The sequence below is a fragment of the Agelaius tricolor genome, unplaced genomic scaffold (assembly GCF_023055355.1).
Source record: "Agelaius tricolor isolate 1412-34295 unplaced genomic scaffold, bAgeTri1.0.p SCAF_35, whole genome shotgun sequence".
In the NCBI taxonomy this organism is placed as follows: Eukaryota; Metazoa; Chordata; class Aves; order Passeriformes; family Icteridae; genus Agelaius; species Agelaius tricolor.
Window position 1 is genome coordinate 70,632 of NW_027269295.1, and position 19,682 is coordinate 90,313.

General features: G+C 40.3%; 1 protein-coding gene across 1 annotated transcript in view; it reads left to right on the top strand.

Annotated features, from left to right (window-relative positions):
* The first annotated feature begins 4,686 nt into the window (after nucleotides 1-4,686).
* COX10 (cytochrome c oxidase assembly factor heme A:farnesyltransferase COX10) overlaps nucleotides 4,687-19,682 on the top strand; it is a 95,857-nt gene continuing 80,861 nt past the window's right edge. The window contains exons 1-4 of the mRNA XM_071452618.1: nucleotides 4,687-4,837; nucleotides 5,994-6,118; nucleotides 7,595-7,919; nucleotides 14,268-14,392. Of these exons, the coding sequence (XP_071308719.1) occupies nucleotides 4,795-4,837; nucleotides 5,994-6,118; nucleotides 7,595-7,919; nucleotides 14,268-14,392 (618 nt within the window). The 5' untranslated portion in view covers nucleotides 4,687-4,794. The remainder of the gene's footprint in view (nucleotides 4,838-5,993; nucleotides 6,119-7,594; nucleotides 7,920-14,267; nucleotides 14,393-19,682) is intronic.

The following is a 19,682-nucleotide window of genomic DNA, read 5'->3' on the forward strand; positions in this document are numbered from 1 at the left end:
TGCCCATGCAATACTGGGCCAGGTGGACGTCTGTGGATAACCGATCTTTTAGTTAATGGCTAATTCTCAAAAAATCTAAAAGCTCTGTGGCTTCAGCGGTGTTCCTAGAATTTAAACATTTTTTCATAGAAAAGGAATATAATGTGCCCGAAAACCTACATGATGGATGGGGACTCTCCCATTTCCCTGCAGCAGGTTAGGAACATGGGAGATTAAGTTCAGTTCCCACAACTGCCTGGTTACAATTTGAACTCTTTTCTCCCACAGAATAACTCCAAGAAGCAGACCATTTATACATGTTCAGGCAAGCTCCATCCATCCAATCAGTGGCACCAGTTCCACTTAGTGCAAACTATTTACCAGGTCACAGAGACAAGGACTGACCTCATGGGTCTCATGTTTTGGACTTTCCTGGGAGGAAGTTACACAGCACATGTTCCCCCTGACACACAGGACACATGAGCTAGGGCTGCTCACATCCCTTGTGAGCAGTCCCAACCTTCAAGATGCTGCTAAACCAATTCTCCGTTTCCCACACTCCTTTGAAGCTGGATTTGCATTTCACTTGCTTTTGTTACAGTGCCTAAAATGAACTTTCTATTTCCTAGAGGAAGGTGAATGGAGCATTGCACAGTCACACAGTTTTGGTGGATTGGCTGAGAAGAGCAAGCTATAAACTTAGGCTTTGATTACCTCCAGCCAAGAGCTTGGTTTTGAGAGCTGGGAGCTGGAGCTGTGCCTGTGTGTAGTCATACAGGCATGTGGAGCACTGTGTTTCAGTCCTAGACAGAAATAAGGCCCCCTTGCACATGATTTGGTCAAACCTTCTGTCTTTTCCCCCAAAAGAAACACAGAATCACAGAATAGTTTGGGTTGGAAAGGAAAATAAAGATCATCTCATTCCAAACCCTCTGTCATGGACAAGGACTCCTTCCACTAGTTCTGGTTGCTCCAAGCCCTGTCTAACCTGGCTTGGGACACTTTTGGGGATTGGACAGTCACAGTCTCTCTGGGCAACCTGTGTAAGGGCCTCACCACCCTCCCAGGGAAGAACTTCTTCCTAATACTCATTTAAATTTCTCCTCTTTTAGTTTAAAACTCTTCCCCCTTGCCCTATCACTAAAACAAAAGTGACATCTGATCTGCAAACACAGATGACTTTTTAAAAAGAGCAGCTCCTGCCAGCAACAGCACTCTTGTTTCTATAGTTTGTCGCAACATCATAGGATAAAAAAATAAATATTTGCAGGTGAGCATATAGAGAGCTGCTTCATGTAGGCACAGCTTTGGTCTTTCATGTCTTTTAGGCACAGTCCATGTGTTATAAACACCAGGGCAGCAGGTTAGCAGCTCTCCTCATAAAATGAGCTCAAAGCCTTTCCCTGTTGCTACGCTTTTATTTTCCATTAATTTCCACCAGCCAATTCAGAGGCTGGTGGAAATTAATGGAAAGGTGACCTGCACATGGAAACTTTTAATAAACTACTAATACAGTGTCGAATCATTTCTTTTGGAGGTTTAAGCAGCCTGTGGAAGAAGCAATGAGTTCTGGGAGAGGAAGACAGTGTTTGTCTCCAGCCCTGGAATTTGTCCATTCATCAGTCATCCCATGACTTGTAGATGATCCAATTGCATATTAACAACAGTGGCCATTACTCAATAGAAATCAGTTGTAAGAAGTTCTTTAAAAGAACATTAATTCATCTTTCTCTTCCCCCCCCCCCCCCCCCCCCGCTCCTTTGCTGTGGATTTTTATCCCCCCTAGTGAGAATTTTAGGGGAAATTGTTTTGGAATGGCTGTTTTACAGGGGAAGCAATTTCTTTTTTTTCTGTTAGAAACTCAGATCAGTCTTTTTAAAAATGAGTATCTAAAGTCAGGCTCCCAAACTCATAGCCTAATTTGCAAGTTGAGCAACAAAAGGACATCAAAGGAGCTCAGGAAGTCTAAATACCCCCAGTTCTTGAGGTACATTACTATGAACTCTGGAGTTCCCTGTTTTTATTGCTCCAGCTTAGCCTCGACAATGCAATAAACCATTGACAAAAGGCTCCAGCCAGATTTCCTGAATTTTCTTTGTGACACTGATTCTACTGCAGACAGTATATCAGGTTACCACTTGGGATTGGTGCTGCTTTACTTTATCTTCCTTATGCAAGTATAAATGTATGCATCAACCCTAAGGAACTAAAGGGTATATTTGCAGGGAAATCTTTCACATACCTTCTCATCCCTGTGCAAATGACTGTGATGGGCCTCACACTGGTGGCTTTTCCTCACTGCAGCTCCACTGACCTCAGCAAAAGTGTCTTCTAATTTACATTATGGAGATCAGACCCAGCCTAAGTTCACTGGCATTTTATGCCCCTATTAGTTGCTCATGTTCATCCAAGGGGACATGAATCCTCCTTGTACATGAGGACCTCAGAGAACTAGATACTCCCCACATCAGGGGCATGTTCCTGGAGGTGCCAGCAAGCAGCACGTTCTGAGACTTCTGAATTCGTATCTCTTTTCTATTGGGCTGCAATGGAAGCTTTCCTAACACTTTGTATGGAAGTGGGAGCCATCTTCATCCCAGCCCACTCTACAGTGGGGAAGCAGGGAGTGGTCCCTCTCTGCCATACACCAGAAGAGTTCTCCAGCCAGGAGGCAGGACCCTTTATGCATCTAGAAGCACTACCATAAAAAATTCTCACTCACAAAGACATGGAAGAAATCAAATATTGTACACAGTCACTGTTTCCCAGTGTTGGCTCCTGGCCATGGGCATTCACGTGGGGATGTGCTGTGTGAGACTATGAGTGATGAAGAGGCACTTACCTATTGCTGGGAGGTACTGAACCATTACTTACCATTCCTTGTTCCTGTTCATATTCAAAAACCTCATAACGTTATTTTGTTAAATGAGTAGTTGCTGCTCCTCAAAGAAAATATTTAATTTTCTATAGCAAGTGTGTGCTTCTAACACATCCAGCCCATCTGGTCACACACTCATATGTTTGAACCCATTTTAACTCAGCTAAGAAACAACATTCTGTTCCTTCTTGAGCAGGTACTAATATTCTCTGGCTCTGGCTTGCAACTTACCTTTGCATAGTAAAGAGGAATTCAGCAACTATCAGTTTGCTACTGGGATTTCTAAACAGATGTAAATTTAAGGGCAGAAAAAAGGGCAAAAAGTAGAGATGCAAATAGGAACTGTGAAGTGATATATGCTCAGTGATGAGAACTTGAAGTAAAACCGGATATTAACTGTAAGAAATGTGAAGTCCTAATTTCTCCCTAGCTCCCCAAATAGAAGGAAATAAATGCTTTGAAGGAGAATATTCTCAGTGAATTAGAGTGAGTGTTTTCATTTTATCTTCCTAATAATGATTTAAGATGACTTTTGCGTGAATTTAAGCACTATAAAGAAATGAAAGCCTGGGAGGAAGATGGTTCTGAGGAATATTTCCATGAAAAAATATTGAAAATTACTTTCAAAAGCATTTAAGTGACTTATAGCCTCCATCTTCTGAACTTAAACTCTTTGGAGAAAACACTTTAAAGATGCCTGGGGGTACAATTATGCCTTACAGCTGGAGCAGTCCTAACCATTCCCTTCCCTTTTTGTTCAGACTCTGGTCCAAGGCCCTTTCTCTTTGCCCCGCTTTAGCTTTTCAACCTTTACAACAGTGCCTGTGCAGGACCAGTTCAAACAGTATAGCCAGCAGAATTCGCAATTTCTCCCTTTCAGTTTAGCAAGATGAATCAGCTTAGCAAAGGATCCAGCCACCTCCAGAACATGTATGAGGGCATGGTGCAACAGGACAGCTGCAACAGCTCTTCAATATGACCCCCTGAAATGCATATTTTACCCAAGGAGTACAGAAACCAAACCTTCCATTTCAAAAATGACTTTGGAAACGAAACACTTTTACACCTTTTTTTTTTTTTTTTTTTTTTTAACCAAGAATTTGGCCCGTTAAAGCTCAGGTTCTTTTGGGAATGAGACTCCATAGAATTACAGCAGTGATTCATTTTTTATTAGCCCTCTCTTGGCTGTTTTACAAGGATTTTGCAATGTCCCAATGCACTCCTGGTCACCCTCTTGCTGTGCCAGACTCCACAGCCTGGCCACAACTTTTCCCTGGGGATGAGCGTGAGGATGCAGCAGAGAGAACAGCCCCCATGCCTGGCAGAGGCCATGAGGAGGCTCCAGGCAGGGCTCTGGGCACTTCCTCATGGGAGAAGTGACCGAGATCTCCCATCTGGCTCCAGCTCCCACTGAAAGCTGTCCCCTGTTGCTGTACCCCAAAAATGACACCCCGGTTCTTCACTCAGGTTCACTGGCTGGTTCACTGGGTGAGAAACTGCTCTGGCACTTGTTCTGCAGGAGCAATCTCACCCACATCTCCCTCCAAGAACTGTTTTTCTTTTCCGGGTGATCTCCAGAGGTCCCTTCCAACACAAACGATTCTGTGATTATGTTATTTTAGGTCGTTTATTTTGTACCGGTAGAGAAAAGCCTTTTGACTCCTTCCACGCCGCTTTTATATATTGGCCTGGGGAATTTCAAACTTCGGTATAAAAAAACTCCCAACTCCCTCGGCTCACAGCCACCCCCCATCCGCAAGCAACCCGGGCAAGGCTCCAGGACGCCCTGGACACGACCGCCCCTCTGCTCGGGACAGCCCCGGAATGGCCGCTCCGCCTCCGGAATGGCAGCGCCGACCCGGAAAGCGTTTGGAGGTCGCGCCGGGAAGATGGCGGCGCCCGGGCAGTGAGAGGAGAGCGGCGCAGCAGCCGCGGCCATGAGCGCCGCCCGCAGCTGCCGCCCGCCCCGGGCGCTCACAGGTACCGCGGAGCCGTAGGGCGAGAGCGCCGGTGTGCGGGCAGGGCCGGGGCGGCCCGGGGCTGCTCTGTGGAGCGGTCCCCGGAGCCTGCAAGGCTATGCGTGTGCGTGTCCCCGTGAGCGGGTGTCCCCGTGTGCTACGCTGCGCTGTGTGTCCTCCACACGCGTTTGACTTTAGGGCTCTCCTATGGCAGCTGCTTCCTCTCAGTGCTTCTTTGCCAAGATAATCTTGTCGATAGTGTATATAGTAGTGGGACAATACTATGTTCTATGATGCTCCATCACCAAGGCTGCCTGCGCTCAAGCAGCGTTTAGACAACCCTTTCCAGGTCAGGGTGGGATTGTTGGGGTGTCCTGTGAAGGGCCAGGAATTGAATTCGATGATCTTTGTGGGTCTTTTCCAGCTCAGGATATTCTGTGAAAGTACGTCTTACTGGTGCTCAGGAATTTGGAAGAAACACCCAAAATTATTGGGACTTCCCTACAGTTTAGTTTTGAGCCCCTTGGGATAAGAAAGAAAAGGAGGGGTTGGAATGTGTCCAGGGAAGAGAACGGAGCTCAGGAAGGGTCTGGAGCACCAGAAGCAGCTGAGGAGGCTGGGGGGCCTCAGCTTGAAGAAAAGGAGGCTCAGGGGATCTTCCCATACTCCACAATTCCCTAACAGGAGGGTGCAGCTAGGTGGAGATTGAGCTCTGCTCCCAGGAAACAAGGGACAGGATAAGAGGAAGCAGCCACAAGTTGGGCTAGGGGAAGTTTGTGTTGGATATTAGGCAAAATTTCTTCTCTGAATGGGTGGTCAGGCACTGGCACAGGCTGCCCAGGGCAGTGATAGAGTTACCATCCCTGTAAGGGTTAAAAAGCCATGTGGATGTAATACTTAGGGACATGGTTCAGTAGTGGACCTGGCTGTGCTGGGTTAATACTGAGATTTAATCTTAAAGGTATTTTCCATCTTTAATGATTCCATGATTTTGCAGTGTCATGTCTTTCACCTGGAGAAACAAACATTTTCCATTACCTGACCCTGGTTCCCATTTGTGGGGGTGTCCTGTGTCACAGCTGACAATAGGCACTGTAGTCTCAATTAGAAGCAAACTCAGTGGCAGAGGAGAAACTGGAATCTGCTGTTACTTTTTTTCTTGTCTTCCGTTTAAACAGGATTATTTGTGTGGCATCTGAGGAACACTGGTGCACGGCAGATACCATGCCGGTTTGTGCACTTTTATCATGTGGCCAGCAACAGGTTGATTACCTTTCAGTACTTCAACTTTCTCAAACGAATGGTAAGTCAAGGAGTGTATCTATTCCCTAATTCTCATTCATCCCATGTGATAAGTCAAAATGGAGATTAGTTGATAAGAGTAATTTTTCTTATCAGCCAAACTCAGCTAATTTAAGCGTCTCCATTTTTCACTAAATCAGAGTCAAAGCACTTGGTATCCTAAAACGTCTCAGGCTGGAGGAAACCTTTTGTAGCAAGGACAGTGCCTTGTGTTGCAAAGTCTCCTCTGCTTGACAGGAGGCTTCTGTACCCTTGAAATAGCGCACTCACCTCCTGTTGAGAAACTTGACATACAATTATTTTTAAATCATTATTTATAAAAAAGTCACTTTTTATAATAAAGTCACATCTTGGCTAGAAGTCATACAAGTAGTAGATGGATCTCTCTTGTGGAGGTGGTGTGTTCTCAGTTAATTGGTTTATTTGAGTCAAAATTCCTGAGCTCATTAAGTTAATGGGTTACATTTACAGTGTGCTGTTAGTTTTAAGTATTAGATAAGCTGTAATTATCATTAAGCCCCTTGAAATTACATCTTCTTCTTTGACCAGTGGTAGCATATGCTGGTGGATGGCAGCAACTTTTTAAAATTGTGCTACTGGTTTGAAGTGTATTCACATTGCTCATTCGGAGTTGCAGACCACTCTTCCTTGTTGTAATTATTACTGTGTACTTGAAATCAGGATTGGTTGAAAGTTCTTTATTTCTATGCTTCTGGTGCTTGAAATAGATAGAATATTTGGGGAAAGAAAATATGAGAAGAGAATCTAAATGCTCTTTTTCTTATTTTGTGTTTATTCTGTGAGCTCTAAAAGAGAGCAAACAACTCTATTCTAATTTATTGTTCTATATATGTTCCTTTGAAATTTTTTGTCTAATTAATTAATAAAAAGTTTGGCATAAATAATAATAGACTAATATGGGAGATGATTTTATATCATCGGTGGTAGATTGTCTTTTTCGGATTATTTTTAATTTTTTCATTTATTAAATATGCATAAGTTTAGTACTTATGTTTGGAAACTGAAGTTTTGTGGGCATTTGTATATTTCTCTGTTTAAAGGTGAATTTTGTTTGGTCAAAGGTTGGGCTCAATGACCTTGGAGGTCAATCCAACCTTTATTATTCTGTGAAATTGATCAGTTGTAAGTTACGTTGTATTACCTGGTGGTTTTGAATATGAACAAAGAGTTTGCTGTTGTAGCTATTGGGGGGGAAGTAAACATTCAAATGCAATTTTCCAATCTTACATAAACATTGATTCAGCTGAGTTGTAAAGCTGCGTTTGTAATAACTAAGCCAACTTCAGAAGTCTTTCTGTGTGTGAAATAAGTGTCTGAAATTCAGACTAACTCAGTTGTATCATAGAAGTAATTCTCCTAACAAGAATAAAATAGTAATAATATTCTTGGTGTTAATAAAGTGAAATAGACAGAAATATCTTTATCTATTTGTTTTAACATTTCTCATTGTATTTAGTACGTAACACAGTGCAACAAAGACCTCAGTCAACGAGCCAAACCCAAGTCCGATTCAATTGTGTCTCCTTTTCATGAGCTTCAGCAATTGGATCAGGAAAAAAAGGTTGTACACAAAATTAGCTCAGTTTCACCTATTCATCAGTCGTGGTCTGAGATGTCAAGCAGAAATGAGTTGAGAGAAATGAAATCAGCTGCAGAAACTGAAGACTCAGTCATACCAGGGGGAGCTGAATCCAAGGAAGACAGACAATGGAAAGAAATGAAGCTACAGCTGGATGATTTGCCAGGAATTTTGGCACGCTTGTCCAAAATCAGGCTTACAGGTATTACTGGTAATTTTTTCTCATTTCTCTGCATTCTGCTTGAAGCAGAATTCTTTGGGACGTTACTGCTATGGTTTAGTTTTGCATGTGATAATTCCCACTTTATTAATGCTAGGCTGGATCAATTTCAATCAAGTATGTGCTAGGAAAATTGTTTTATGGAAGCATTTAATAGTTTTCCCATTAATTTTGTTTAAAAACAATGAGAGTCAGCTAGTTTCTGGGAAATAAGCAAGTGTTAGTAGACAGACTACAGTGAAACTGGGTAAGGAAGTGAATTTACAAATAATGTGTTCAGTATTTGAAGTTGTCTTGCTTAAGTTTTCCAGTGTTTTGTCTTATTTACCTACCTTTCACTGTAGTACTGCTAGTTGTGAAATTAGCACTAGAAGTCCCAATGTAAGATAATCCAAGTGGTTTCCTATATTAGAAAGGAAAATGTTTGAATCTGACTGATTGAATTTTGTAAAAGAAGATCTGATTTACTTTTCAGTCATTGATAGTGTTGTCTTTTCAAACCGGCAATTTGTTAAGCAATTGCCTTGCAGCCTTAACTACGCTTTGTCTTGTTCAAGTAATAATACTTAACGACTTTATGTAACTCCTTTGCCAATAGAAACAATTATAAATTACCCCTTTGCCAATAGGTAGTGCTATGTATGCTTTTATTTCTAAGGAGGCTCTAATTATCTGACCAAAGCCTTACATCTTGTCTATGATATAAAGTCCAAGAACAGAAATGTAATTTCCTAAGTCCTTGCCTGGGTGCTCTCCCGTTGGTCAAGTGAATTCCTCATAACAAGACTGTTCCTTGCCCTAAAAATTTGTTATAATGAATGTCCTGAATTCAGTTTACTTTTAAAAACTTTTTTGTCTTGCAATATATGAGTTTTCATTGTTTGTTTTTCTATGGAAAAATCTTGCTGACCACACAGAGTGTGTAATGGTAATTTACATTTTCATCTGTGTTCCTCTGATACGTCTTGTGTTTTGGATTTGGCAAAACTGATCTTGTTTGCACGTCCTAATTTTTTTCCTCATTGTTTTTAGAAAGCCTTAGGTCATTTATTTTGTGCTGATTAAGGGACCAGAGAGAGATAAAATTGACTATTGTTGAAAGCACTTGAGGTTTTTTTTTATGTTTGCTGATGGGTAAGCTCAGTGCTTGTACCACATCTCAGTGTTACTGGTGCTTCTTGAAATGGGAGTTTCAACAACTTCAGCAAGATGGGAGAGTGTCATTTTCAAGAGAAAACGATTTCATGAGATACATTTCTATGTGGCCTCAGAGTTGCTGCAAAACTCTTCAACAGTTCCTGGTAGCCTCTTTTAACTAGGCAAGCACCACTCTGGATTTAAAATAGGGTATAGAAGGCAAAGGTTAAGGAATTTCATTCCCTTCAGGACTATTGTTTTCTATGACAGTGCCTTTTGAAGTGTAAGCTTGACTGCTAATTTCTGAACAGCTGTACAATTTTTAATCAAGCTTGCAAGCCTATTGGGAAAGGGACTGTGATTTTAGTTTATCTCTGTCTTCTCATGTGCTTGGAGGAGTTTTTGATCCTAGGTAAATGTAGTAAACTTCATCTATTGAGGAGGTATAGAGAGATACAGGAAAAAACTTACCCTCTCTCCTCGTTGTGATCTTTATGTGTTTCGTGTGCAGATTTTTTGTAAGTGGAAAGTGTAAAAGAGTAAGTTGGATGAAGACGATTTTGTAGAAGGAGAGTTCTATTGTTGTTCTTTATTGGTCATGGGATAGGATAGGACATAAGCAGGAATAAGACTGCGTGTAATATGTAGAGGAAGGAAAATTTTTAACAACTTGTGTAATCATTTAGACAAATTATATATTCTGTAAAGACTGTAATGTTGTAGTTCTTTGATTTTTTTTTAAAAGAAGAATAAATTCTCTGAGGTCAGTTTTTAAGTTGCAAATGTCATACAACTCAGTTCCTTTCACCCATGAAGTTGTGATAGATCTCATATCCTGTGTGGGTTTTTTGGCAGACACTTTATTTATACTTTTTAGAGTATGAAATAACAAAAAAACAAACTCTGCATGGTGCCAAAATGGGACTTCCTTATGCTCTGTTCTTTTCCTGCTGCTGCTGGAAAGAGATTTTTTGTTTGTAGTATGAACTGTACTTCACCTTGGAAAGGAAATGAGTTTTGCTATTTCCATGCTTCATGTAAACTGCAGCTTTTGTGACTCTGCCATTAGAAGCTCTGCCTTAAAAACAGGAATAGATTTTTGTTTATATTCTTTTGCCATAGAAAACAATTAGGGAACTTTTCATTAAATGTCACATAATCTACCTTTTTGGGTTCAATTTCCATCCATTCCCATCTCTGTGGTGTTTTATGTTGGCTGCTCTCTGAACAGCTGTATCCTACCACCCAGGCACTTGGAAGGCTAATGCATCTGTCTGATAGATTTTCAGAATTATAAATGCATTGTTTTCAACTTGATCCTAAAGCTGCTGGGTAACTGAAAATAGGAGAGAGACAAGGGAAGGTATAGGAATAAGAGGAAATTCCAGCGATTTATAATGCATGCACACCCTAGGAATTTCAGGTTGTCTCGTCTTCTTAAATTTGACTTCAAGTTTAGATTTAAGTAATGTTTCCTCCAAGGATTACAGATGAAAACTCAGATGAACTATATATAAAACCACAGGAAAATCAAAGTTCAGTTTTTAGTTTGGGCAAACTGAGGAAAGCGTGATATGAAAAATGATGAGTATTCCCTTAGATAACGCTCTAGGGTTTGTGAACATTTCCTTGTTGTTTCTCCTGTAGCATGTTGGTCTTTCTGTGAGGACAAGCAGCTAAACTGGAACAGGCTGTTCCATCCCTGGAAGTGTTCAAGGCCAGGTTTGATGGGGCTTGGAGCAACCTGGGACAGATTCCACCCCCCGCCCCCCGCCACCCAAGTAGGGGGTTGGAAATAGATGATCTTCAAGGTCCCTTGCAACCCAAACCATTCAGTGATTCCATGATTCTGTGATGTACAGCACCTTGTGTCTTTGAGAAAAGACTGAATGTGGTGCTCAGCGCTCTAGTGTGATTGGCAGGGTGGTGATCAGTCAAAGGCTGGACTTGATGATCTTGGAGGTCTTTTCCAACCTACTTGAATCTGATTACATGGCACCTGTCTGAGATGTGGATCAACATGTGCAGACAAAAATATGCTGATTTCTGAGCAGTTTCAGTTTTGAAGACTAAACTAGAAATTTTTTTCTTATATCTTGTTATAAGAAAATAATTCTGTTGTGCGTACTAGCAGACAGCTGGAATTTTTGGATGTATTGCTTCTGTATGGATTTCTGTCTGTGGAATAGTGATCCTCTAGCACAAATGTGCTGCACCTGAAACCAGAAGCCTGAGATATTTGGTACTGATTAATGGTGTGATTGTGAACATCCTACTTCATCTCTTGTCTGTTGTGTATTGGTGACACGATGATGAAGATCCAGTTTTGCAGACTGACTCTTGACACTTACCAAACTGCAACGATGATTAAATAAGGGGTCTGTGTTGTGTTTGTAGGCTGAAAGTCTGGTAATAGCTGCTATAGTAAAAAAAGGCATTTACTTTATTGGAGGTCTTCTATGTCCCCAGTTGATTCTGGAATAATAGCATTTATTCTTTAAATGAAAACTTCAGTATAGCCAGAAACTTTGAAAAATAGAAGGGAATTCCAGAGCAGGATTGATTTGCTTTGGCTTTCTGTGCTTTTATTTTGCCTTGGCTACTTTTTAATAGTAGGTAAACAAAATATGGCATAATGATTCACATGCTATAAACACAAAAGATTTATATAGGCAGAGCACATTGTGATGAAGTGGAAAAGGAATGTAAAGAACACACTAAACTTTTGGACTGTGTTTTTATGCCAGAAACATTATAATTCACTCTTTGTCACCAATCCATTAGCATTTTCTTTTTCTTCTACATTGACATGGGAGACAAATGTCTGCTGTTAATTTTTGTTAAAGCTAAAAATGTTTAAAAGACTGAAAATAAGGCTTAGGCTGAGATCATAAGTTTAAATCTTGGCTTCTTTTTGAAGAGCATGTATAATGCCATTTCCCATCAACAAGTCTTGAAAGGATCGATTCCATCTATTATGCAGTAAGGTGAAGTTAATTTGGCCCCTAATGCACTAAACTAACAGGGATTAAAAAACAAACAGAGTCAGTGACCTCATTCCCTTGATGTGATCTCAATTAAATACACTTTTCCTCCATGAGGGAAGTTGAAGAGTAAATTATTGCTTCCACAGTTAAAGAAAATAAACTTTCCAATCCAAAGGGAGCATTTTCCTATTTACTGCTAATGTGTTGTATTGGAATATCTTGGCGATGAAGAAAGCAGGGGATGCCTGGTGTGCAAACCCTGCCCAAACAAGAAAAAGTACCTGCTTTAATGAGATATGGGAGAGGATGTACTGCAGCCTTTTAAAATGAGATCCTGATAAGTCATGCTCAAATGACTGGCTAAAATTAATCTGGAGAAGTCAATGGGGACTTTAATTAGTGTTGTAACTGTACAGTGTTAGAATTTCTTTGGGGTCAGGGTAGTGGTAATGTTATACTGACTGTTTGCCAATCCATTCCACCTTTCTTCTCCAGTAAATGAGTTGGTGTTTTCCCCTAATAAATTGGTGTAAAGTGCTCTCTAAGATAAGTTTTAATTAAATTCTTGTCTAGAAGCGAGCATGTGGTTTATTATGCAAAAAACATGAATGTAATCACTCTTGGAAATGCAAATGCCACTGTTCACTGTCATTTTCCATGCATTTTTTGAACTTTCTCAGTTGTACCAATGCATTTCATGTTTTTTTGTGCATTCCTAAGGAGGATTCAAGAGTTTGGAAATTAACATAGTGTTGTAATTATATAATAAATAAGATCTAGTCTTTCAGAATGATCAGTACCTTCATGTTCATTTGTCTGGTGAGGTAGCAGAATCTGTGATTCTTTCAGAGCTGCTCAGAAGGGTGAAGTTCTGTCATAAATCCACTGTATTGTAGAAGTAGCCTGTGAATCCGTAACAAGGCTATATAATTAATACTTGTTATAATATGCATATTATTATAATAATATTCAGCCATCAGTGAATTTTAATACTTAGAGAAAAGTTTTGATGAGCAGCAAGTTTTCTCCACTGTGTTTTCAGGATTAAATCCTAAGGTTCTTAGGCAAGCACAGTTCTTGAAATGAGCACTTTGCATGTGCATCCTTACTGGCAGGTCTCTGCCATGACATTTACTATTGCATCCCAAGCAGTGCTGCTTAATAGATAATCCAGGTATTTTCAGTCAGCAAGATTATTTATTTGTCATTTAACTTCAGACAAAAAGGAGACTTCATAGGAATCAGGAAGATAAGAAAATTTTGATGCTTTGATTTAAAATAGCTGAGGTCTGAAGCATGTAACTGCATCAGAACATACTTTAAATACCTTCTGTTTAATAACTAGTAATTTAAGATTGTAAGGTTCAAGGTTACGAGCGAGATGTTCCATAAGTGTGCTGACTTTCATAGTATTTGTCATATCATACTATTTCTTGCCAAAAGTGAGGATTTTGAGACCTATTATTTGGCTAATTACAATATTGGGATTAAAGATTGGGTAATTTTTATTTTAAGGATGTGATTTGCAGTACTGTACTAAAGTTACAATTTTGCATGACAAAACTGAAATGGATTTTTTATGAACCCACTCAAATTTTGAGGCCATTAAGTGTTGTTGGGTCTCTGTGATGATATAATTGTTCTTTCAGCCCAAAGTGGGCATGTCAAATAGAAGCAGTGGGAACAGATATTGTGCAGTGAAATTACTGCAGCTACATGCCCCAAATCTCTTTTTGACTCTGCACTGCTTAAATTCCTGCTATAATTTGATATACAGCATGTATCTCAGTGTGGGATTTTTTTTTTTTACTCTTTTTTCTTCTGCATTAGACTTTGCAGTGATGTGTGAGTTACCGGATCAAATATCTGTCCTGTGCATGTTGTGTAGGGCAGTTTGGTCCCATAGCAAATCCATAAAATAGGAAATACAGAGACACAAGTTGATTCCTCACATCTTCTGCTAATGTGCTGCTGCTTTTGGGTTTCTTATTTCATTTCTGGCAGTTCTCCTTCTCATTTTTGATTTCTTTATGTACAGCGTTTGTATTAATTGTACCCAGTTCCTGGAGCTAGTGTGAACCATAAAGATAGCAAAAAGTTAATCTGCACAAGAGTTTTTTCAGGGTTTGAAAGCCATAACTCTAGTGTTATGTACAAAGATGGTTTCTTGTTGATGCTTTGAACTGTGCTCTCACTTGCGTTGCAGCTCTGGTTGTCAGCACCGCGTCCGCTGGCTTTGCCATGGCCCCAGTCCCTTTTGAGCTCACCTGTTTCATGCTCGCCTCCCTTGGAACCGGCCTGGCATCCTGTGCTGCCAACTCCATCAATCAGGTCAGTCCATCTCTTCATCTGTACAGCAAACCGGTGTCATCCTGGCTTCTGAAACGCTGTCAGAAGTGTGACTGGATGGCCGGGAGTGCTGTGCCTTCAGCTGCTGCCTGAGCTCTGAGCTGCTAAAACTGACACCACAAAAGTAATATATGCCTGAGAATTCAAGTGGAGTTGCTAGGCACAGTTTGTTTATACAGAATGGAGTTGATGAGGTTTTAAGCCTCCCAGTAATAATGTTTATCTTGGTAATACCCAAGCCTGGGTCCCTGGAAATGACAGGAAGAACTGGGTAACTGGAGTGTAAGAATAGCCAGTGAGGCTCCAGCCTTATGGGCTAGATTTTTCAGTTGTGTTACTGTATGACCTTATTGGATCTGTCTTAAGAGTCGCTCAGATCCACTTAAAACATCTATAGTGGGACTTCAGTGGGATTTTGTCCAGGCTGGGATCATGGTGTCTCCAGCACATCTGCAAAATGAACCGAGAACCTCCATTTTGTGGAAGTCCCATGCCAGAGATGTTCCAGGTACCTGAACTTGAGCTTCCCTGTGTGTGTCAACATGCCTGTGGAGCTTGATGCTGATCTTGGCTCTCCTGCACTCAGTTGTGAAGCACGGTGGCTCTTAGGCTCTCGCAAAGGAAAGCCTAACTAGTGAACAGGTTGTAAAACTTGTGGTGCTGGACGGTGTTTCAAAGTGTAGTAGCTATGGTCACTTTCAGTTGTAAATCTGGGCTGGAAAAAGAAAGGAGCAGCAGCAGTGCCACTATTGACAGCACTTCATGGTTTCAGCAACCACTTGTGACTCCTGGAACTCCAGTAATGGAGGTTTCCTGGGATCCACACTCTGGAGTCAACTTGGTTGAGTTGGGCTCTTTGATGTTTACACCTTGTAACATCTCAGTTGTAGGCATGTGGTGTGTTTTTCAGGATTGCACCCATCAGCACACATTTTGCTCAGCCTGGACTAAGTCGTATTTACTGTTTTTACAGGTTTTAGTGTTTCTTTCACTGAGCTTAAAACTGGGGCAGGCAGCTAACTCTGTTTTCTCTGCAAAATGGGAAGGACAATGCATGATGTTTAATTGCTTCGAAATGTTTATGTAGCTTGCCTAACTTGGAAACGCATAAATATCCTTGCAAAATAATTTTAAGTAAGTTACACTATTTTCTGAAGAATACATTTAGTTATCATGTACATATTTTTCACACTACGGCTGGGAAGAGAGGCTGTCATAACTAAGGTGAGGTTTTGCTGGGTTTTGATACAATTTTGGATGTACCCTTTTTTCCTCCCTTTTTTCCTTTACTACCTTTTTGATATTAAAAAATAAATCTATGGGTTATCCTTTGAAATATTTACTGTCATATGTGCCTTCACTTTTGATGTGGATACTACTGGACGAAGAGAATTAATGATGGCTTATCTGGAGACTCCTGTGCAACTTGTCTTGAGGTTTTGCTAGATCTTCTGAGAGGTGACATTCCCACACAAGTAACTGATTTTCTTTGTCTTCAGCTTCCATGTATTGCTCATCGTATTTTGTCCCAAAAGCAGGCACTTTTTAAACTCTTGGAAGCCATTTCTTAAACTCTTGAAGTACTCAGAAGTACAGGAATTCTGTGTTGTAATTTGGAATTGGACACTTGGGATAGCAAAGGGAAGTTAAGAGGATGTTAAGAGGAGTTAAGAGGAGTGCAATAACTTTGTACTGCATCTTGTAATTCACTCTTTACTCACTGCAAGTTACTCCAGCCTCACGGTGTGTCAAACTGCCTTTCACAATTTCAGCTGAACATTTTAAATTTTCACACTTGCTCATATTGACCCACTTTCCTGTGTAGAGAGATCTTGAAGGCAGATTACTCCTACTAAAAAAAAAAAGGAGCAGAGTTGGTGAGGAAGCAAAAGGAAAGAGCTGTGCTTGGTGATCTGTTGTTTTATCAATGGATCCTTTAAGTCGTTGAGTGTCTTTTTCCCAGTGTTACTGTGTCTGAATTGGCTGGGAATTTAATTTTCCGTAAATACTTAAAGCTTGGGTAATCCATCTTGACCGTTGGGAAGGAGCACATTTGACTTGGAACTTCCTTTATTGCTACTTTGCTCTGTCCATTGCTCCCCATACGCATCTACTTCTCTGGCAGCTCATGACTCATGTTTCCCCCGTTGCTCCTCTCTGTCCCTTAAGGACCTTTTTATATGATAACCGTCTTTCCGCTTCCCAAATTGCTATAAATCTGTGCATCTTTAAGGGCAACTCATCTTTCCCACTCCTCATTTCTCTGATAAATCTATGTGCACAATTTACAGTCCCCTCATATGTCGTGGGAAGGTGAAGTGTGAATTGTGTAAGATTCTTCCCTGTGATTTAGGACAGGATATAAGGGGCCTGGTCCCCTGACAATGTACTGAAGATTCTGTAAAATTCATAGAAGTATTGATAGAAACTTGTAAGTGGTCAGGTTCTGAAGTTTGAGGGAGTTTTCCTTTTTTTTTTTTTTTTTTCTTTTCTCAACTACTTGATTTTAACAATCTTGTAGGAGCTGAGACAGTTTTACCCCCAGTGAATTAAGCTGAATTAACTAAGTTGATTTAAGTCCTGGGGTTGGAGCCAGGCCTGTGCTAAGTCATACACAGACACCAAAACATGGTGTTTTATTTCTTTACAAAGTTGGTCTGAAACAATCTTCTAATTATCACTTCCTCCGTGTTTTCAGATGGGTGAATGCCATACTTTAAAATTATTTTTTCCTGCCTGCAAGAGCCAGAAAGTTACAAAAATGTGCTTAAGTGGAGATCCTTGCCCCACTTTCACTTTTTAACAAGAAAAAACAGATCGACGGTGCAGATTGACAACTTCGTATTTTTTCATTGTTTATAGAAAGACAGTCTGGATATTTATCCAGCTGTGTGTTTAGAAAAAAGTTTCACAATTCAAAAATTCTAAATTGTGGTGTTGCTTTCCAAGAAAAATAGAAAGAATGCATTTTGATGGTGATTCTGTGAAATCGGACAATGATTTTTAAGGAGCTTGTGATTTATTGTTTTGTGACTTGAGAGTGAAAAAGTTGTATTGGAAAATACAGACAAAAAATAAAAAAGGGAGATGTGGTGCCTGCAGTACAGCAAGGTCATTCTAGAGACATTTGTTTAGAAAATGTCAAAAAAACTATCTTGGTATAATTTATGACAGACAGAAGAGAAACAGAGAAACAGTGGAGAAACAGACTCGGGCTGGTGGAAAATGCTATGAATTCTGGGGATCTGGATAAATATCAGAGGGTCCTTGGGTTTTCCCTTGGAGTGTGTTGGGTCTGTGGGCTGTGAGGGAGGAATCTCCTATGGGAAGGTGCCAGAGAACAGATAGTGTTTTATTTCTCTTGTCCTCCACCGGTGTCTCTGCCTCTGCCTCACTCCTTCCTATCACAATACTTCAGAGTTGTACCTCACACCTAATCCAGCACTGCAGTGGCTCCCAGAGCTGGTGCTCCCTGGCTCTCTTCCACATCATCCAACACCACGTTATGTCCTCCGGCCCTTTGGAACTGTACTACAACATGTCACCACTTCTCAGTCCCACCTGCTAAAACAGCTTTTGTCTTTTTTCCCTCTCTTTCTAACAGCATTCTTTATTTTTTCCATCATTGGAGTAACTTAAAATTATTTCAGACAGGTGTTCTTTATTGGTATTCTGTCTTTTAAAAATAACTGTTATTTTACAGTAGGTTTTGATTTAAAAAAAAAATCACTTAATGTATTTACCAAGGAGTGGATTGAGATACATTGTGTCTGTAACATTACTAAGCTAGCCAAAACCTCCAGAAAATCTCATAAGGAATCAGTCTTATTAGTTGCAGTTATGGTAAGAAAATGGAAATATATTCTGGGGTTTCATCTTGTAAACACTGCATATTAATCTTGAATCAAACAAATAGATGCTTTAGTGTTGTTGCTTATAAGTTACAAATAAATTAAGTAAACCCTTGGCTTTCTGAGTAGTGAAGACTAATTTTGTAACTTCTTTTTTTGCCATACTCCAGGCTGTCATAGAAATGGAGTGGGAGAAATTTATATTAAGTTTGCTTTTTCATAACTCTCTTTTTTGATGATTTTTGAAAGCTCACTCAAGATTCAAGGAGTAGAGGCTTACATTTAAATTAGAGAGAAAACATGTCATTTTTGAGACTTCTAAGATAGTCACCTCTGATTTATGGAGAAGGAGATAAAACATGGAGATGTTTACAACACAATACATGGCATTAAAATGTTAAAGAAATCACGTGCACGTTTTATATGTCAAGTACATTCTTCTGTAACTGCTGCATGGTTAAAAAGTGGGAGAGAACTATAAAGATGAAAGCAGGATGTTTAAAGTGGCTTGAATTTAGTAACCAAGAGATAAAATTATGTGCTTGGGCTTGACTGATAGTGCCTTGACAAGGAAGTACACTGGGCTGAATATCTTAGCTGAAGTTAAAGAGCTGAAAATGAGGAATACTGTAAATATGTTATCCAGCATGAGAGAACAAATGTAAGTTAACATCCCTGTCCCTTCAGGGTCTGATCTGATGGCTGTGTTTTGCTCTTAAAGTCTCATCTTCTCCTGATAGTGGTGATTCCTTAGAAGTGTAGCTGTAAGGAGTGAGAAGGATGGGTTATTGTTAGAACAGTGGAGTTTGGGGTTTGAGTTCAGTTACCAGCCCAGGGAACCTGTATGTGATCTTTGGTGTAAACAAACTAAGAAGGTCGTTTGGATGTTGCACAAGGCTGAATAAAGTAAAAATAGAGCAGCCTTTCCTCCGGCTGTCAATCCATTCACTGGATTATCCTCATTAAAAAAAAAAAAAGTCAGGTCTTCTTTTATCTGGTCTAAATCTATTGTCTTTTGAGTTTTGAAACTATCACCTCTTGTCCTCTCAGAACAGGCCTTGCTAAAAATGTCTGTCCTCATCTTACCCATCTTCTTTAAGTCTTGAAAGGCTGCAATGAGGATAGAAACTTGTAAGTGGTTAGGTGAACACTTCTCCAAGTGAACACTCTCGCCTTTCCTAGCCTGTCTCCAGAACAGAGGTGCTCCGGCCCTTGGAGCATCTCCATGGCCTCCTCTGGCTCGCTCCAGCAGCAGCTCCACATCCTTCCTGTGGACCCCAGAGCTGGAGACAGCTTGCCAGGTGGTGTCTCACCTGAGCAGAGCAGAAGGGCAGAATACCTCCCTTGACCTGCTGCCCAATTAAAAAAAAAAAAAAAGAAAAAAAAAAGATTTAAGAACTCCTTTACAAGAAAAAAACCCA